Source organism: Oncorhynchus clarkii, unplaced genomic scaffold (assembly GCF_045791955.1).
Source record: "Oncorhynchus clarkii lewisi isolate Uvic-CL-2024 unplaced genomic scaffold, UVic_Ocla_1.0 unplaced_contig_4472_pilon_pilon, whole genome shotgun sequence".
NCBI lineage: Eukaryota > Metazoa > Chordata > Actinopteri > Salmoniformes > Salmonidae > Oncorhynchus > Oncorhynchus clarkii.
Genome location: NW_027261108.1, coordinates 290001 through 311226, shown reverse-complemented (window position 1 = coordinate 311226; position 21226 = coordinate 290001). Strand labels below are relative to the sequence as shown.

Sequence of the window (21226 nt, the reverse complement as noted above, 5' to 3'; positions counted from 1 at the left end):
TGACAGAGCTGGTGTAACTGAGTCAGGTTTGTAGGCCTCCTTGCTCGCACACACTTTTTCAGTTCTGCCCACACATTTTCTATAGGATTGAGGTCAGGGCTTTGTGATGGCCACTCCAATACCTTGCCTTTGTTGTCCTTAAGCCATTTTGCCACAACTTTGGAAGTATGCTTGGGGTCATTGTCCATTTGGAAGACCCATTTGCGACCAAGCTTTAACTTCCTGACTAATGTCTTGAGATGTTGCTTCAATATATCCACATCATTTCCCCACCTCATGATGCCATCTATTTTGTGAAGTGCACCAGTCCCTCCTGCAACAAAGCAGTCCCACAACATGATGCTGCCACCCCCACAACATGATGCTGCCACCCCCACAACATGATGCTGCTACCCCCACAACATGATGCTGCTACCCCCACAACATGATGCTGCTACCCCCACAACATGATGCTGCTACCCCCACAACATGATGCTGCTACCCCCACAACATGATGCTGCCACCCCCACAACATGATGCTGCTACCCCCACAACATGATGCTGCCACCCCCACAACATGATGCTGCCACCCCCACAACATGATGCTGCCACCCCCACAACATGATGCTGCCACCCCCACAACATGATGCTGCTACCCCCACAACATGATGCTGCCACCCCCACAACATGATGCTGCCACCCCCACAACATGATGCTGCCACCCCCGTGCATCACGGTTGGGATGGTGTTCTTCGGCTTGCAAGCCTCCCCCTTTTTCCTCCAAACATAACGATGGTCATTATGGCCAAACAGTTCTATTTCTGTTTCATCAGACGAGAGGACATTTCTCCAAAAAGTACGATCTTTGTCCCCATGTGAAGTTGCAAACCGTAGTCTGGCTTTTAAATGAATGATTTGGAGCAGTGGCTTCTTCCTTGCTGAGCGGACTATCAGGTTATGTCGATATAGGACTCGTTTTACTGTGGATATAGATACTTTTGTACCTGTTTCCTCCAGCATCTTCACAAGGTCCTTTGCTGTTGTTCTGGGATTGATTTGCACTTTACCAGAGGCTGCTCTTCTATCCTGCTGATAGAGTGTATAACCCGCCAGCTGTATGTTTTTAATGTCGTCGTTCAGCCACAACTCGGTGAAACAAACGACTTTAAAGTTTTTACTGTCTCGTTGGTAGGATATACGTGTGTTTAGTTTGTCCCATTTATTTTCCAGCGATTGTACATTGGCTAACAGTACGGATGGCAAAGCCAATCTCTTTCCGCAAAATCTCTATCTCTTACTCCTGCGAATGGCGGGATGAGGGCATGTTCGGGTGTCTGGATTCTTAGTCCAATTCAAGGTGAGTAATCGCTGTTCTGATGACCAGAAGCTCTTCTCGTCATAAGAGATGGTAGCAGCAACATTATGTAAAAAATAACTTTACAAACAATGTGAAAAAACAAACAAAATAGCACGGTTGGTTGAGAGCCAATAAAATGGCAGCCATCCTCTCCGGCGCCATCATATGATTGCCTGAGGGACATCCCATGACCATTATTCCCTGAAGTATTTCCATTGTATATAACATGTAAACTTGATGTTTTTATTTATTTGCCTTTCTTTCTTTTTGTCATTGTTTTACTATTTAATTAAACGTATCGCCTGAAGATTCCACAATACAACAGCAGGAGTGTCCTGTACCCATGTTTATATGTACTGCTATTAGTACTACTGAAATGAAGTGGATTTCATTATCCTCATTGTATTGTACTTTATTTCCTGAAATACTGTACCACTATACTGCTTTGGAAGTATCTACAAATTGTATTTCATGCCAATAAAGCAATTCAAATTTGAATTTGAGAGAAGGAGAGAGAGAGAGAAAGAGAGAGAGAGACCTTCTCAAGTGCTCAGCTCCTTGAGGGTAATTTACCTCTCCAGCATAGTGCTTGATGCCAAACTGGTGATCCGTAACTCTGGGCTTCATGTAGTAGTGGTTAGTCTGGAGAGAGACAGAGACACAGCAGGTTATAATATATATAGAGAGAGGATTCCATGTGAGATGGGTGGGGGGCTTCATGTAGTACTAGTTAGTCTGGAGAGAGAGAGAGACACAGCAGGTTATAATATATATAGAGAGAGGATTCCATGTGAGATGGGTGGGGGGCTTCATGTAGTACTAGTTAGTCTGGAGAGAGAGAGAGACACAGCAGGTTATAATATATATATAGAGAGAGGATTCCATGGGAGATGGGTGGGGGGCTTCATGTAGTACTAGTTAGTCTGGAGAGAGACAGAGACACAGCAGGTTATACTATATATAGAGAGAGGATTCCATGGGAGATGGGTGGGGGGCTTCATGTAGTACTGGTTAGTCTGGAGAGAGACAGAGACAGTCAGAGACACCAACATTACACTGGACACTCGGTAGGGAACTACATGTTCAGAACTCATCAGCTGATTTGAGCTGACGGAGCTGACTTGGGCTAATGCAATGAGTAATGTTGTGACCATTGTATCTGAAAGAGTGCCGAAGCCACACACAGAAACTGTAACAAAATAAAAAGATCCAATCTGTAGTAGGAGGCATGGAGGTCAGTTCAGTTGTGGTTTTCTGTTGTGCATTTCTTCAGTTTCCACTGGCCTGTCTGGACTGAAAGGACAGAGAGCTGAGAGGGAAGAGAGGACTGAGAGGGAAGAGAGGACTGAGAGGGAAGAGAGGACTGAGAGGGAAGAGAGGGAAGAGAGGGAAGAGAGGGAAGAGAGGACTGAGAGAGAAGAGAGGACTGAGAGAACTGAGAGGGAAGAGAGGGAAGAGAGGACTGAGAAGGAAGAGAGGGAAGAGAGGACTGAGAAGGCTGAGAGGGAAGAGAGGACTGAGAGGGAAGAGAGGACTGAGAGGGAAGAGAGGGAAGAGAGGACTGAGAGGGAAGAGAGGGAAGTGAGGGAAGAGAGAGAAGAGAGGACTGAGAGAGAAGAGAGGACTGAGAGAACTGAGAGGGAAGAGAGGGAAGAGAGGACTGAGAAGGCTGAGAGGGAAGAGAGGACTGAGAGGGAAGAGAGGGAAGAGAGGACTGAGAGGCTGAGAGGGAAGTGAGGGAAGAGAGAGAAGAGAGGACTGAGAGAGAAGAGAGGACTGAGAGGGAAGAGAGGGAAGAGAGGACTGAGAGGGAAGAGAGGGAAGTGAGGGAAGAGAGAGAAGAGAGGAATGAGAGAGAAGAGAGGACTGAGAGGGAAGAGAGGGAAGTGAGGCAAGAGAGAGAAGAGAGGACTGAGAGAGAAGAGAGGGAAGTGAGGGAAGAGAGAGAAGAGAGGACTGAGAGAGAAGAGAGGACTGAGAGGGAAGAGAGGGAAGTGAGGCAAGAGAGAGAAGAGAGGACTGAGAGAGAAGAGAGGACAGAGGGCTGAGAGGGAAGGGAGGGCTGAGAGGGAAGAGAGGACTGAGAGGGAAGAGAGGGAAGTGAGGGAAGAGAGAGAAGAGAGGACTGAGAGAGAAGAGAGGACTGAGAGGGCTGAGAGGGAAGAGGGGGAAGAGAGGACTGAGAAGGCTGAGAGGGAAGAGAGGACTGAGAGGGAAGAGAGGGAAGAGAGGACTGAGAAGGCTGAGAGAGAAGTGAGGGCTGAGAGGGCAGAGAGGACTGAGAAGGCTGAGAGAGAAGTGAGGGCTGAGAGGGAAGAGAGGGAAGAGAGGACTGAGAAGGCTGAGAGGGAAGAGAGGGAAGAGAGAGAAGAGAGGACTGAGAAGGCTGAGAGGGAAGAGAGGGCTGAGAGGGAAGAGAGGGAAGAGAGGACTGAGAAGGCTGAGAGAGAAGTGAGGGCTGAGAGGGCAGAGAGGACTGAGAAGGCTGAGAGAGAAGTGAGGGCTGAGAGGGAAGAGAGGACTGAGAGGGAAGAGAGGGAAGTGAGGGAAGAGAGAGAAGAGAGGACTGAGAGAGAAGAGAGGACTGAGAGAACTGAGAGGGAAGAGAGGACAGAGGGAAGAGAGGGAAGTGAGGGAAGAGAGAGAAGAGAGGACTGAGAGAGAAGAGAGGACTGAGAGGGAAGAGAGGGAAGTGAGGCAAGAGAGAGAAGAGAGGACTGAGAGAGAAGAGAGGACAGAGGGCTGAGAGGGAAGGGAGGGCTGAGAGGGAAGAGAGGACTGAGATGGAAGAGAGGGAAGTGAGGGAAGAGAGAGAAGAGAGGACTGAGAGAGAAGAGAGGACTGAGAGGGCTGAGAGGGAAGAGAGGGAAGTGAGAGAAGAGAGGACTGAGAGGGCTGAGAGGGAAGAGAGGGAAGAGAGGGAAGAGAGGGCTGAGAGGGAAGAGAGGACTGAGAGGGAAGAGAGGACTGAGAGGGCTGAGAGGGCTGAGAGGGAAGAGAGGGAAGAGAGGACTGAGAGGGAAGAGAGGGAAGAGAGGACTGAGAGGGAAGAGAGGGAAGTGAGGGAAGAGAGAGAAGAGAGGACTGAGAGAGAAGAGAGGACTGAGAGGGCTGAGAGGGAAGAGAGGACTGAGAGGGAAGAGAGGGAAGTGAGGGAAGAGAGAGAAGAGAGGACTGAGAGAGAAGAGAGGACTGAGAGGGCTGAGAGGGAAGAGAGGGAAGTGAGAGAAGAGAGGACTGAGAGGGCTGAGAGGGAAGAGAGGGAAGAGAGGGAAGAGAGGGCTGAGAGGGAAGAGAGGACTGAGAGGGAAGAGAGGACTGAGAGGGCTGAGAGGGCTGAGAGGGAAGAGAGGGAAGAGAGGACTGAGAGGGAAGAGAGGACTGAGAGGGAAGAGAGGGAAGAGAGGACTGAGAGGGAAGAGAGGGAAGTGAGGGAAGAGAGAGAAGAGAGGACTGAGAGAGAAGAGAGGACTGAGAGGGCTGAGAGGGAAGAGAGGACTGGGAGGGAAGAGAGGGAAGTGAGGGAAGAGAGAGAAGAGAGGACTGAGAGGGCTGAGAGGGAAGAGAGGGAAGAGAGGGAAGAGAGGACTGAGAGGGAAGAGAGGGAGGTGGGGGAAGAGAGAGAAGAGAGGGCTGAGAGGGAAGAGAGGGAAGAGAGGACTGAGAAGGCTGAGAGGGAAGAGAGGACTGAGAGGGAAGAGAGGGAGAGAGGACTGAGAAGGCTGAGAGAGAAGTGAGGGCTGAGAGGGCAGAGAGGACTGAGAAGGCTGAGAGAGAAGTGAGGGCTGAGAGGGAAGAGAGGGAAGAGAGGACTGAGAAGGCTGAGAGGGAAGAGAGGGAAGAGAGAGAAGAGAGGACTGAGAAGGCTGAGATGGAAGAGAGGGCTGAGAAGGCTGAGAGGGAAGAGAGGGCTGAGAGGGCAGAGAGGGAAGAGAGGGCTGAGAGGTCTGAGAGGGAAGAGAGGACTGAGAGGGAAGAGAGGACTGAGAGGTCTGAGAGGACTGAAATGGCTGAGAGATCTGAGAGGACTGAGAGGGTAGAGAGGACTGAGAGGGAAGAGAGGACTGAGAGGACTGAGAGGTGAGAGAGAACTGAGAGAGCTGAGAGGGAAGAGAGGACTGAGAGGGAAGAGATGTCTGAAAGGGGTGAGAGGGAAGAGAGGACTGAGAGGGAAGAGAGGTTTGAGAGGACTGAGAGGACTGAAATGGCTGAGAGGGAAGAGAGGTCTGAGAGGGAAGAGAGGGAAGTGAGGCAAGAGAGAGAAGAGAGGACTGAGATAGAAGAGAGGACAGAGGGCTGAGAGGGAAGGGAGGGCTGAGAGGGAAGAGAGGACTGAGAGGGAAGAGAGGGAAGTGAGGGAAGAGAGAGAAGAGAGGACTGAGAGAGAAGAGAGGACTGAGAGGGAAGAGAGGGAAGTGAGGCAAGAGAGAGAAGAGAGGACTGAGAGAGAAGAGAGGACTGAGAGGGCTGAGAGGGAAGAGAGGACTGAGAGGGAAGAGAGGGCTGAGAGGGCTGAGAGGGAAGAGAGGACTGAGAGGGAAGAGAGGACTGAGAGGGAAGAGAGGGAAGAGAGGACTGAGAGGGAAGAGAGGGAAGTGAGGGAAGAGAGAGAAGAGAGGACTGAGAGGGCTGAGAGGGAAGAGAGGGAAGAGAGGACTGAGAGGGAAGAGAGGGAAGTGGGGGAAGAGAGAGAAGAGAGGGCTGAGAGGGAAGAGAGGGAAGAGAGGACTGAGAAGGCTGAGAGGGAAGAGAGGACTGAGAGGGAAGAGAGGGAAGAGAGGACTGAGAAGGCTGAGAGAGAAGTGAGGGCTGAGAGGGCAGAGAGGACTGAGAAGGCTGAGAGAGAAGTGAGGGCTGAGAGGGAAGAGAGGACTGAGAAGGCTGAGAGGGAAGAGAGGGAAGAGAGAGAAGAGAGGACTGAGAAGGCTGAGAGGGAAGAGAGGGCTGAGAGGGAAGAGAGGACTGAGAAGGCTGAGAGGGAAGAGAGGGCTGAGAGGGCAGAGAGGGAAGAGAGGGCTGAGAGGTCTGAGAGGGAAGAGAGGACTGAGAGGGAAGAGAGGACTGAGAGGTCTGAGAGGACTGAAATGGCTGAGAGATCTGAGAGGACTGAGAGGGTAGAGAGGACTGAGAGGGAAGAGAGGACTGAGAGGACTGAGAGGTGAGAGAGAACTGAGAGAGCTGAGAGGGAAGAGAGGACTGAGAGGGAAGAGATGTCTGAAAGGGGTGAGAGGGAAGAGAGGACTGAGAGGGAAGAGAGGTTTGAGAGGACTGAGAGGACTGAAATGGCTGAGAGGGAAGAGAGGTCTGAGAGGGAAGAGAGGGCTGAGAGGTCTGAGAGGACTGAGAGGGAAGAGAGGAAAGAGAGGACAGAGAGGACTGAGAGGGCTGAGAGGGAAGAGAGGGAAGAGAGGTCTGAGATGTCTGAGAGGGAAGAGAGGGCTGAGAGGTCTGAGAGGACTGAGAGGGAAGAGAGGACTGAGAGGGAAGAGAGGGAAGTGAGGGAAGAGAGGACTGAGAGAGAAGAGAGGACTGAGAGAACTGAGAGGGAAGAGAGGGAAGAGAGGACTGAGAAGGCTGAGAGGGAAGAGAGGACTGAGAGGGAAGAGATGACTGAAATGGCTGAGAGGGAAGAGAGGTCTGAGAGGGAAGAGAGGGCTGAGAGGTCTGAGAGGACTGAGAGGGAAGAGAGGAAAGAGAGGACAGAGAGGACTGAGAGGGCTGAGAGGGAAGAGAGGGAAGAGAGGTCTGAGATGTCTGAGAGGGAAGAGAGGGCTGAGAGGTCTGAGAGGACTGAGAGGGAAGAGAGGACTGAGAGGACTGAGAGGGCAGAGAGGACTAAGAGGACAGAGAGGACTGAGAGAACTGAGAGGGCTGAGATGACAGAGAGGAAAGAGAGGACTGAGAGGACTGAGGGGCTGAGAGGACAGATGACTTAGAGGACTGAGAGGACTAAGGGTGCTGAGATGACAGAGAGGACTGAGAGGGCTGAGAGGACTGAGAGGACTGAGAGGACAGAGAGGACAGAGAGGGCTGAGAGGACAGAGAGGACTGAGAGGACAGAGAGGACTGAGGGGGCTGAGAAGACAGAGAGGACTGAGAGGACAGAGAGGACTGAGAGGACAGAGGGGACAGAGAAGACAGAGAGGACAGAGGGGACTGAGAGGACAGAGTTACTGCACTGATCTGCTCTACACCGAAGACATTATTCAGCCTGGGTCTGAGGAGAGTTTACAGTTTTTTACAATCACCTTGGCACTAATTTTAGAACATTGATGTAATTTTTCAAAACTCTAGACACAAAACTCACAACCGATGATCAAAATGCACATTTTTGAAAACTCTAACACTTTTTCCAATTGCTTGGATACAATACACATAAAGCTAAGATAATTTGTTCATTGAACTAAACAGAACTGCCGCTGACTGAATGTGTTCTGTTAATCGCACCATTCTCTGTAAACAACTAAAGCTCTCTGCTCTATATATTGAGTTGCAGGCAGCCACATGATTCGCTGTTGGAAAGAACAGGCTATTGGCATTAACACGCAGGTGTACCTAATAAAGTGGCCGGTGAGTGTATGAATGCAAGTACTTGTAATTGCTTTTCCAATACTGCCAACTCGTTACTGATGATTGATTTCACCTTGGGGTACGACTATGTAGTGAAATGAGTGGTATCCACCTACAACAACATAGCGATAACATGGAGCCGGCAGGTGATCCAGGTCACAATAGAGGTCAAGCAGTGGGAGGAGGAAGACGAGGAAGATGTGGTGACCAAAGGAATGGCAGGGGACGAGCACCCCTTCTGAGAGGTGGTCGTGGGCCTCGTTGGAGAGGTGTGGGGGAACGTGGTAGAGGACAAGGCCACGGACCAAGCACCCCTTCTGAGAGGTGGTTGTGGGCCTCGTTGGAGAGGTGTAGGGGGAACGTGGTAGAGGACAAGACCACGGACCAAGCACCCCTTCTGAGAGGTGGTCGTGGGCCTTGTTGGAGAGGTGTGGTAGAGGACAAGACCACGGACCAAGACAACGGAAGCAACAGCTAAGAGTGTCCAATGAAACCCAAGCAAGAGCTGTAGACCATGTCGTAAATCATGGCAAGACAATTACTGAGGCAGCTACAATGATTCAACCAAACCTCAGAAGATCGACCGTGGCTTCAATTATCAGAACTTTCCACAATGAGAACCGGTAAGTCTTCAGCATGCGCTAAACATCAGGCTACTCTCAACTGTCAAGTGACTGTATACTGCATGGCAATGTGTACCACAGAGTAGGTGATGTGACTAAATGTGTTCTTCGTGTCATTTTACCAGCAGAATTGAGACTAGGCCAAATAGGGGAGGCAGAGGCAAAATTATGACTTACCAACAAGAGTGTGCTGTGGTCAATTTGGTTCGGGCCAGAAATTATATTTGCTTTTCAGAAATTTGGCAACACATCTTGGACAATGACGACATGTTCAACAATGTGGAAGCCATGAGTTTGTCGACTATTGCGCGGATGCTGAAAAGGCACCAGGTGTCTCTAAAAACAGCTATACCGTGTGCCTTTTGAAAGAAATGCAGACAGAGTGAAGCAACTGAGGGCTGAGTATGTTCAGTTTCAGAATGCCTGTTGTGAAAAATTCCCCCAAAATTCTAAATCATTGTAATCAGTAATTCTCTTTCCAAAATGTAATTTTAGAGGGTGATGGAGCCGGATGCTGACGAAAACCATCACAAATTCCTCTTTTTGGATGGCAGGCTTCAACCTGGCCAAGACAAGGAGGAGATTTCGGAATTTCATTGGCCAGAGAGCAACCATCCAAGTACCTGGGCAACGTAAGCCAGGTGAGGAACACTGCAGTGATGTTTTACAGTAAGCCAGGTGAGGAACACTGCAGTGATGTTTTACAGTAAGCCAGGTGAGGAACACTGCAGTGATGTTTTACAGTAAGCCAGGTGAGGAACACTGCAGTGATGTTTTACAGTAAGCCAGGTGAGGAACACTGCAGTGATGTTTTACAGTAAGCCAGGTGAGGAACACTGCAGTGATGTTTTACAGTAAGCCAGGTGAGGAACACTGCAGTGATGTTTTACAGTAAGCCAGGTGAGGAACACTGCAGTGATGTTTTACAGTAAGCCAGGTGAGGAACACTGCAGTGATGTTTTACAGTAAGCCAGGTGAGGAACACTGCAGTGATGTTTTACAGTAAGCCAGGTGAGGAACACTGCAGTTGATGTTTTACAGTAAGCCAGGTGAGGAACACTGCAGTGATGTTTTACAGTAAGCCAGGTGAGGAACACTGCAGTTGATGTTTTACTGTAGTTTTTTTCTTTTTTTGTAGCTAATTATTTTTGCTTTGATTCAAATAAACTTATGTTGTGATTTTATTGTATTTCATCAATAAATGTCATATTTTGTTCAATGATTCCACTGTGTCTGTAGTATTCTCTCTACTAGTCCTTTTACAGTGATGTATTTATGTGTAGTACCATAATGAAACATGTATCACATATTTTGTACGACAATATTTAATGATTGTACGAACAACTACACAGTGAAACTATCGGTATCTTGTGTGTGGGTGATCTAAATGAATGTTCCTATGGTATTTCATGATAAATTAGTTATTTGAACCAATGATTCTGCAAGGGCAACGTTTCTTTAAAGATATGAACGCACAATGCAATGTTTTGATCAGAGTTTTGAAAAATGAAATTAGTGCCAAAGTAATTGTAAAAAACTGTAGCTGTCCGTGGGCTGGGTTTGGCTGGCTAGAGAGGAAAGCATTTCCTTTAGAGCAGAGTGTGTGTGTGTGCATGTGTCTGTGTGTGTGTGTGTGTGTGTGTGTATGTGTGTGTGTACGTGTGTGTGTGTCTCTGTGTGTGTACTCACAGCGTGTCTACTGTGTAGTTTCTCTAGCAGGGTGTAGTCGGTGCCTTTAGGGAAGCGACTCTCCTCATTGATCAGAGCCAACATGCCCAGTTTCTGACGGACAAAAGGAAGGTTAGTTTCTGAGACCAGAGTACTGTTTCGTCAGCTTGGCACAGCTCACACATAGAGACAGAGATGGGTGCTATGTGGCCTTGGTCAGGATAGTCAGGTCTGTGTATTAGAGTCCTGGTCAGGATAGTCAGGTAGGTAGGTGTCTTAGGAGAGGCTTGTCCTAGAGTAAGTCTTGGCGTTAGTCTGGGGGTCCCCTAGTAGAGGCTTGTCCTAGAGTAAGTCTTGGCGTTAGTCTGGGGGTCCCCTAGGAGAGGCTTGTCCTACAGTAAGTCTTGGCGTTAGTCTGGAGGTCCCCTAGTAGAGGCTTGTCCTAGAGTAAGTCTTGGCAATAGTCTGGGGGTCCCCTAGTAGAGGCTTGTCCTATAGTAAGTCTTAGCGTTAGTCTGGGGGTCCCCTAGTAGAGGCTTGTCCTAGAGTAAGTCTTGGCGTTAGTCTGGGGGTCCCCTAGTAGAGGCTTGTCCTACAGTAAGTCTTAGCGTTAGTCTGGGGGTCCCCTAGTAGAGGCTTGTCCTAGAGTAAGTCTTGGCGTTAGTTTGGGGGTCCCTTAGGAGAGGCTTGTCCTAGAGTAAGTCTTAGCGTTAGTCTGGGGGTCCCCTAGTAGAGGCTTGTCCTAGAGTAAGTATTGGCGTTAGTCTGGGGGTCCCCTAGTAGAGGCTTGTCCTAGAGTAAGTCTTAGCGTTAGTCTGGGGGTCCCCTAGTAGAGGCTTGTCCAAGAGTAAGTCTTGGCGTTAGTCTGGGGGTCCCCTAGGAGAGGCTTGTCCAAGAGTAAGTATTGGCGTTAGTCTGGGGGTCCCCTAGGAGAGGCTTGTCCTAGAGTAAGTCTTGGCGTTAGTCTGGGGGTCCCCTAGTAGAGGCTTGTCCTAGAGTAAGTCTTGGCGTTAGTCTGGGGGTCCCCTAGTAGAGGCTTGTCCTAGAGTAAGTCTTGGCGTTAGTCTGGGGGTCCCCTAGTAGAGGCTTGTCCTATAGTAAGTCTTAGCGTTCGTCTGGGGGTCCCCTAGTAGAGGCTTGTCCTAGAGTAAGTCTTGGCGTTAGTCTGGGGGTCCCCTAGTAGAGGCTTGTCCTACAGTAAGTCTTAGCGTTAGTCTGGGGGTCCCCTAGTAGAGGCTTGTCCTAGAGTAAGTCTTGGCGTTAGTTTGGGGGTCCCTTAGGAGAGGCTTGTCCTAGAGTAAGTCTTAGCGTTAGTCTGGGGGTCCCCTAGTAGAGGCTTGTCCTAGAGTAAGTATTGGCGTTAGTCTGGGGGTCCCCTAGTAGAGGCTTGTCCTAGAGTAAGTCTTAGCGTTAGTCTGGGGGTCCCCTAGTAGAGGCTTGTCCAAGAGTAAGTCTTGGCGTTAGTCTGGGGGTCCCCTAGTAGAGGCTTGTCCTAGAGTAAGTCTTGGCGTTAGTCTGGGGGTCCCCTAGGAGAGGCTTGTCCAAGAGTAAGTATTGGCGTTAGTCTGGGGGTCCCCTAGGAGAGGCTTGTCCTAGAGTAAGTCTTGGCGTTAGTCTGGGGGTCCCCTAGTAGAGGCTTGTCCTAGAGTAAGTCTTGGCGTTAGTCTGGGGGTCCCCTAGTAGAGGCTTGTCCTAGAGTAAGTCTTAGCGTTAGCCTGGGGGTCCCCTAGGAGAGGCTTGTCCTAGAGTAAGTCTTAGCGTTAGTCTGGGGGTCCCCTAGTAGAGGCTTGTCCTAGAGTAAGTCTTAGCGTTAGTCTGGGGGTCCCCTAGTAGAGGCTTGTCCTAGAGTAAGTCTTAGCGTTAGTCTGGGGGTCCCCTAGTAGAGGCTTGTCCTAGAGTAAGTCTTGGCGTTAGTCTGGGGGTCCCCTAGTAGAGGCTTGTCCTAGAGTAAGTCTTGGCGTTAGTCTGGGGGTCCCCTAGGAGAGGCTTGTCCAAGAGTAAGTATTGGCGTTAGTCTGGGGGTCCCCTAGGAGAGGCTTGTCCTAGAGTAAGTCTTAGCGTTAGTCTGGGGGTCCCCTAGTAGAGGCTTGTCCAAGAGTAAGTATTGGCGTTAGTCTGGGGGTCCCCTAGTAGAGGCTTGTCCTAGAGTAAGTCTTGGCGTTAGTCTGGGGGTCCCCTAGTAGAGGCTTGTCCTAGAGTAAGTCTTAGCGTTAGTCTGGGGGTACCCTAGTAGAGGCTTGTCCTAGAGTAAGTATTGGCGTTAGTCTGGGGGTACCCTAGGAGGCTTGTCCTAGAGTAAGTCTTGGCGTTAGTCTGGGGGTCCCCTAGTAGAGGCTTGTCCTAGAGTAAGTATTGGCGTTAGTCTGGAGGTCCCCTAGGAGAGGCTTGTCCTAGAGTAAGTATTGGCGTTAGTCTGGAGGTCCCCTAGGGGAGGCTTGTCCTAGAGTAAGTCTTGACGTTAGTCTGGGGGTCCCCTAGGAGAGGCTTATCCTAGAGTAAGTCTTAGCGTTAGTCTGGAGGTCCCCTAGGAGAGGCTTGTCCTAGAGTAAGTCTTAGCGTTAGTCTGCTACCTACCTTCTCGATGAGATCCAGACACTCTGCATTCTCCTTCCAGTCTATAGCTTCCCACTGGATCCCCTCTCTGAGGAAACAACACAACTCATACATGAACAGTGAGTTAGGGAGACAGTGGTTGTATTGTCCACAGGTTCATGTGATGAAATGAGCTGTGACCAGGCTGCTGTCGTCCCATTGAAAACATTTGGCAGCGTGCCTGCATATCTAGAACAACATGGTCACACCCAAAGAACCCCCAGATAGGAAACAAAATGGTGCTCTGCTGTGTCCCAAATGGCACTCAATTTCCTATATAGTGAGAGCAGTATGGCCCTTTGTTAAAAGTAGTGCACTACATAAGGAATAAAATGCAATTTGGGACAGAGCCATGTCTGGTAACCAACCTGTTGTACTCCAGCTGTTCCAGGGAGAAGATGTGTTTGTTGAAGTATTCCTGGAGCTTCTCGTTGGCGTAGTTGATGTTGAACTGTTCAAACCTGTTCACCTAGAGGATGGAAATATAAACCATAACATCACAAACAGAACCATACTATCCTAGCCTGGATCCCGATCTATAACATCACTAACAGAACCATACTATCCTAGCCTGGTCCCAGATCTATAACAGAACCATACTATCCTAGCCTGGTCCCAGATCTATAACAGAACCATGCTATCCTAGCCTGGTCCCAGATCTATAACAGAACCATACTATCCTAGCCTGGTCCCAGATCTATAACAGAACCATACTATCCAAGCCTGGTCCCAGATCTATAACAGAACCATACTATCCCAGCCTGGTCCCAGATCTATAACAGAACCATACTATCCCAGCCTGGTCCCAGATCTATAACAGAACCATACTATCCTAGCCTGGTCCCATATCTATAACAGAACAACACTATCCTAGCCTGGTCACAGATCTATAACAGAACCATACTATCCTAGCCTGGTCCCAGATCTACATCACTAACAGAACCATACTATCCTAGCCTGGTCCCAGATCTATAACAGAACCATACTATCCTAGCCTGGTCCCAGATCTATAACAGAACCATGCTATCCTGGTCCAAGATCTATAACAGAACCATACTATCCTAGCCTGGTCCCAGATCTATAACAGAACCATATACTATCCTAGCCTGGTCCCAGATCTGTAACATCACTAACAGAACCATACTATCCTAGCCTGGTCCCAGACCTATATCATCACTAACAGAACCATACTATCCTAGCCTGGTCCCAGATCTACATCACTAACAGAACCATACTATCCTAGCCTGGTCCCATATCTATAACAGAACCATACTATCCTAGCCTGGTCCCAGATCTATAACAGAACCATACTATCCAAGCCTGGTCCCAGATCTATAACAGAACCATACTATCCTAGCCTGGTCCCAGATCTACATCACTGACAGAACCATACTATCCTAGCCTGGTCCCAGATCTATAACAGAACCATACTATCCTAGCCTGGTCCCAGATCTATAACAGAACCATACTATCCTAGCCTGGTCCCAGATCTACATCACTAACAGAACCATACTATCCCAGCCTGGTCCCAGATCTATAACAGAACCATACTATCCTAGCCTGGTCCCAGATCTACATCACAAACAGAACCATACTATCCTAGCCTGGTCCCAGATCTATAACAGAACCATACTATCCTAGCCTGGTCCCAGATCTATAACAGAACCATACTATCCTAGCCTGGTCCCAGATCTACATCACTAACAGAACCATACTATCCCAGCCTGGTCCCAGATCTATAACAGAACCATACTATCCTAGCCTGGTCCCAGATCTATAACAGAACCATATACTATCCTAGCCTGGTCCCAGATCTGTAACATCACTAACATAACCATACTATCCTAGCCTGGTCGCAGACCTATATCATCACTAACAGAACCATACTATCCTAGCCTGGTCCCAGATCTACATCACTAACAGAACCATACTATCCTAGCCTGGTCCCATATCTATAACAGAACCATACTATCCTAGCCTGGTCCCAGATCTATAACAGAACCATACTATCCAAGCCTGGTCCCAGATCTATAACAGAACCATACTATCCTAGCCTGGTCCCAGATCTACATCACTAACAGAACCATACTATCCTAGCCTGGTCCCAGATCTATAACAGAACCATACTATCCTAGCCTGGTCCCAGATCTATAACAGAACCATACTATCCTAGCCTGGTCCCAAATCTACATCACTAACAGAACCATACTATCCCAGCCTGGTCCCAGATCTATAACAGAACCATACTATCCTAGCCTGGTCCCAGATCTACATCACTAACAGAACCATACTATCCTAGCCTGGTCCCAGATCTATAACAGAACCATACTATCCTAGCCTGGTCCCAGATCTATACCAGAACCATACTATCCTAGCCTGGTCCCAGATCTACATCACTAACAGAACCATACTATCCTAGCCTGGTCCCAGATCTATAACAGAACCATACTATCCTAGCCTGGTCCCAGATCTACATCACTAACAGAACCATACTATCCTAGCCTGGTCCCAGATCTATAACAGAACCATACTATCCTAGCCTGGTCCCAGACCTGTAACATCACTCAGGCTAATCCAACTTCCTTCAAATGCTGCAGGGTCTTTTACTTTAAAAACACAAAGCTACCTCAAAGTTCTCGAAGCCGAAAATGTCGAGGATGCCGATGGACTTGAAGTTGTCCTTCCCTCTGACCTTCTGGTTGATCCGTGTGATAATCCAGGAGAAAGACTGGGCGTACAACGCCATGGCAACCGAGTCCCGAGAGTCCACCGCCTATCAATCAAATGATAAGACAATGAAAGGGTTAATTAATATACAGGCCTAACCAGACGAGTCCAGCTACGTCCCAAACAGCGCCCTATTCTCCTTTAGAGTGCGTTACTTCTGACCAGTGCACTGAATATTAATCCGTCAACAGTGAGTCTCTAGGCCCTGTTAAACTACATCAACAGTGAGTCACAGTTAAACTACATCAAAAGTGAGTCTCTAGGCCCAGTTAAACTACATCAACAGTGAGTCACAGTTAAACTACATCAACAGTGAGTCTCTAGGCCCAGTTAAACTACATCAACAGTGAGTCACAGTTAAACTACATCAACAGTGAGTCTCTAGGCCCAGTTAAACTACATCAACAGTGAGTCTCTAGGCCCTGTTAAACTACATCAACAGTGAGTCCCAGTTAAACTACATCAACAGTGAGTCACAGTTAAACTACATCAACAGTGAGTCTCTAGGCCCAGTTAAACTACATCAACAGTGAGTCACAGTTAAACTACATCAACAGTGAGTCTCTAGGCCCAGTTAAACTACATCAACAGTGAGTCCCAGTTAAACTACACTAACAGTGAGTCCCAGTTAAACTACATCAACAGTGAGTCCCAGTTAAACTACGTCAACAGTGAGTCCCAGTTAAACTACGTCAACAGTGAGTCCCAGTTAAACTACATCAACAGTGAGTCCCAGTTAAACTACGTCAACAGTGAGTCCCAGTTAAACTACATCAACAGTGAGTCTCCAGGGCCAGTTAAACTACGTCAACAGTGAGTCCCAGTTAAACTACGTCAACAGTGAGTCCCAGTTAAACTACGTCAACAGTGAGTCCCAGTTAAACTACGTCAACAGTGAGTCCCAGTTAAACTACATCAACAGTGAGTCTCCAGGGCCAGTTAAACTACATGAACAGTGAGTCTCTAGGCCCAGTTAAACTACATCAACAGTGAGTCTCTAGGCCCAGTTAAACTACATCAACAGTGAGTCCCAGTTAAACTACGTCAACAGTGAGTCCCAGTTAAACTACGTCAACAGTGAGTCCCAGTTAAACTACATCAACAGTGAGTCCCAGTTAAACTACGTCAACAGTGAGTCCCAGTTAAACTACATCAACAGTGAGTCTCCAGGGCCAGTTAAACTACGTCAACAGTGAGTCCCAGTTAAACTACGTCAACAGTGAGTCCCAGTTAAACTACGTCAACAGTGAGTCCCAGTTAAACTACATCAACAGTGAGTCTCCAGGGCCAGTTAAACTACATGAACAGTGAGTCTCTAGGCCCAGTTAAACTACATCAACAGTGAGTCTCTAGGCCCTGTTAAACTACATCAACAGTGAGTCTCTAGGCCCAGTTAATATGTCAACATTGAATTTTGTATTTATTTATTTCATTTAACCTTTATTTAACTAGGCAAGTCAGTTAAGAACCACTTCCTATTTACAATGACGGACAACTGGGGCATAGTGGGTTAACTGCCTTGTTCAGGGGCAGAATGACAGATGTTTACCTTGTTAGCCCAACACTCTAACCACTAGGCTACCTGCCGTCCCTACACTCTAACCACTAGGCTACATGCCGTCCCTACACTCTAACCAATAGGCTACATGCCGTCCCTACTCTAACCACTAAAGGGGTGTTACGGTACAGAGTCAATGTGGAGGCTAAAGGTCCTACTCACATCGGCTGCGGAGAGCGTGATTAAACAGTCTTCCGGTACAGCTGGTGCTCTCATACATGTTTCAGTGTTATTTGCTTCGAAGTGAGCATAGAAGTAGTTTATCTCGTCCGGTAGGCTTGTGTCACTGGACAGCTCTCGACTGTCACATAATTGTAGCTGGTTGTAGCTTGTCCCATCAGATAACCTGGCACACATTAGCCCTATGCTAACAACTTGATGTACAAGTAACCTCCTGGACAGGATGCTAGTCTATTGCAAGGCCACAAAGTTCCAGGACTATAATTAATCTGTGGGAGTGGGAAACATGTTGAATAGAGAATAGAGCTGGACTGGTGGCTCCAGGAACTCCATCAGAGAGCAGGTATGACTGTTTGTCCAGGTTATGACCAGGGATATGGGTTAGACGTCAGGATGGCTGTTTGTCCAGGTTATGACCAGGGATATGGGTTAGACGTCAGGATGGCTGTTTGTCCAGGTTATGACCAGGGATAGGGGTTAGACGTCAGGATGGCTGTTTGTCCAGGTTATGACCAGGGATATGGGTTAGACGTCAGGATGGCTGTTTGTCCAGGTTATGACCAGGGATATGGGTTAGACGTCAGGATGGCTGTTTGTCCAGGTTATAACCAGGGATATGGGTTAGACGTCAGGATGGCTGTTTGTCCAGGTTATGACCAGGGATATGGGTTAGACGTCAGGATGGCTGTTTGTCCAGGTTATGACCAGGGATATGGGTTAGATGTCAGGATGGCTGTTTGTCCAGGTTATGACCAGGGTTAGACGTCAGGATGGCTGTTTGTCCAGGTTATGACCAGGGATATGGGTTAGACGTCAGGATGGCTGTTTGTCCAGGTTATGACCAGGGATATGGGTTAGACGTCAGGATGGCTGATGGTTCAGGTTATGACCAGGAATATGGGTTAGACGTTAGGATGGCTGTTTGTCCAGGTTATGACCAGGGATATGGGTTAGACGTTAGGATGGCTGTTTGTCCAGGTTATGACCAGGGATATGGGTTAGACGTTAGGATGGCTGTTTGTCCAGGTTATAACCAGGGATATGGGTTAGACGTCAGGATGGCTGATGGTTCAGGTTATGACCAGGGATATGGGTTAGACGTCAGGATGGCTGTTTGTCCAGGTTATGACCAGGGATATGGGTTAGACGTCAGGATGGCTGTTTGTCCAGGTTATGACCAGGGATATGGGTTAGACGTCAGGATGGCTGTTTGTCCAGGTTATGACCAGGGATATGGGTTAGACGTCAGGATGGCTGTTTGTCCAGGTTATGACCAGGGATATGGGTTAGACGTCAGGATGGCTGTTTGTCCAGGTTATGACCAGGGATATGGGTTAGACGTCAGGATGGCTGTTTGTCCAGGTTATGACCAGGGATATGGGTTAGACGTCAGGATGGCTGTTTGTCCAGGTTATGACCAGGGATATGGGTTAGACGTCAGGATGGCTGATGGTTCAGGTTATGACCAGGGATATGGGTTAGACGTCAGGATGGCTGTTTGTCCAGGTTATGACCAGGGATATGGGTTAGACGTCAGGATGGCTGTTTGTCCAGGTTATGACCAGGGATATGGGTTAGACGTCAGGATGGCTGTTTGTCCAGGTTATGACCAGGGATATGGGTTAGACGTCAGGATGGCTGTTTGTCCAGGTTATGACCAGGGATATGGGTTAGACGTCAGGATGGCTGTTTGTCCAGGTTATGACCAGGGATATGGGTTAGACGTCAGGATGGCTGTTTGTCCAGGTTATGACCAGGGATATGGGTTAGACGTCAGGATGGCTGATGGTTCAGGTTATGACCAGGGATATGGGTTAGACGTCAGGATGGCTGTTTGTCCAGGTTATGACCAGGGATATGGGTTAGACGTTAGGATGGCTGTTTGTCCAGGTTATGACCAGGGATATGGGTTAGACGTCAGGATGGCTGTTTGTCCAGGTTATGACCAGGGATATGGGTTAGACGTTAGGATGGCTGTTTGTCCAGGTTATGACCAGGGATATGGGTTAGACGTTAGGATGGCTGTTTGTCCAGGTTATGACCAGGGATATGGGTTAGACTTCAGGATGGCTGTTTGTCCAGGTTATGACCAGGGATATGGGTTAGACGTCAGGATGGCTGTTTGTCCAGGTTATGACCAGGGATATGGGTTAGACGTCAGGATGGCTGTTTGTCCAGGTTATGACCAGGGATATGGGTTAGACGTCAGGATGGCTGTTTGTCCAGGTTATGACCAGGGATATGGGTTAGACGTCAGGATGGCTGTTTGTCCAGGTTATGACCAGGGATATGGGTTAGACGTTAGGATGGCTGTTTGTCCAGGTTATGACCAGGGATATGGGTTAGACGTCAGGATGGCTGTTTGTCCAGGTTATGACCAGGGATATGGGTTAGACGTCAGGATGGCTGTTTGTCCAGGTTATGACCAGGGATATGGGTTAGACGTTAGGATGGCTGTTTGTCCAGGTTATGACCAGGGATATGGGTTAGACGTTAGGATGGCTGTTTGTCCAGGTTATGACCAGGGATATGGGTTAGACTTCAGGATGGCTGTTTGTCCAGGTTATGATCAGGGATATGGGTTAGACGTCAGGATGGCTGTTTGTCCAGGTTATGACCAGGGATATGGGTTAGACGTCAGGATGGCTGTTTGTCCAGGTTATGACCAGGGATATGGGTTAGACGTCAGGATGGCTGTTTGTCCAGGTTATGACCAGGGATATGGGTTAGACGTCAGGATGGCTGTTTGTCCAGGTTATGACCAGGGATATGGGTTAGACGTCAGGATGGCTGTTTGTCCAGGTTATGACCAGGGATAGGGGTTAGACGTTAGGATGGCTGTTTGTCCAGGTTATGACCAGGGATATGGGTTAGACGTCAGGATGGCTGTTTGTCCAGGTTATGACCAGGGATAGGGGTTAGACGTTAGGATGGCTGTTTGTCCAGGTTATGACCAGGGATAGGGGTTAGACGTCAGGATGGCTGTTTGTCCAGGTTATGACCAGGGATATGGGTTAGACGTTAGGATGGCTGTTTGTCCAGGTTATGACCAGGGATATGGGTTAGACGTCAGGATGGCTGTTTGTCCAGGTTATGACCAGGGATATGGGTTAGACGTTAGGATGGCTGTTTGTCCAGGTTATGACCAGGGATATGGGTTAGACGTCAGGATGGCTGTTTGTCCAGGTTATGACCAGGGATATGGGTTAGACGTCAGGATGGCTGTTTGTCCAGGTTATAACCAGGGATATGGGTTAGACGTTAGGATGGCTGTTTGTCCAGGTTATGACCAGGGATATGGGTTAGACGTCAGGATGGCTGTTTGTCCAGGTTATGACCAGGGATATGGGTTAGACGTCAGGATGGCTGTTTGTCCAGGTTATAACCAGGGATATGGGTTAGACGTTAGGATGGCTGTTTGTCCAGGTTATGACCAGGGATAGGGGTTAGACGTCAGGATGGCTGTTTGTCCAGGTTATGACCAGGGATATGGGTTAGACGTCAGGATGGCTGTTTGTCCAGGTTATGACCAGGGATATGGGTTAGACGTCAGGATGGCTGTTTGTCCAGGTTATGACCAGGGATATGGGTTAGACGTTAGGATGGCTGTTTGTCCAGGTTATGACCAGGGATATGGGTTAGACGTCAGGATGGCTGTTTGTCCAGGTTATAACCAGGGATATGGGTTAGACGTTAGGATGTTTTTTGTTGATTTTGTTTTGTGTCGTCTCACTTTTGTTTGTTTATTTCACTTACTTTGGCAATGTAAACCCATTTCCCATGCCAATAAAGCCCCTTTGAATTGAATTGAGGGAGAGAGAGAGAAAAATACTGGTCTAGTCTGGACTGAGCTATTTGTTTTAATCATGAAAAGCTTTCTTGTGTTCCTCGTGTGGTCGTCACAATTACCCCGGCTCTGTCTGCATCGGTCTCCCAGTCTGTGTCATTAGAAAGGTCAGGCTCTGTCTGCAT

At 48.5% G+C, this 21226-nt stretch overlaps 1 protein-coding gene across 1 annotated transcript in view; it reads right to left on the bottom strand.

The window, feature by feature from the left end:
* LOC139404868 (unconventional myosin-X-like) overlaps nucleotides 1-21226 on the bottom strand; it is a 297547-nt gene that overhangs the window by 127101 nt on the left and 149220 nt on the right. The window contains exons 11-15 of the mRNA XM_071147402.1: nucleotides 15416-15562; nucleotides 13158-13258; nucleotides 12772-12838; nucleotides 10219-10311; nucleotides 1910-1978 (exon numbers count right to left, since the gene is read on the bottom strand). Of these exons, the coding sequence (XP_071003503.1) occupies nucleotides 1910-1978; nucleotides 10219-10311; nucleotides 12772-12838; nucleotides 13158-13258; nucleotides 15416-15562 (477 nt within the window). The remainder of the gene's footprint in view (nucleotides 1-1909; nucleotides 1979-10218; nucleotides 10312-12771; nucleotides 12839-13157; nucleotides 13259-15415; nucleotides 15563-21226) is intronic.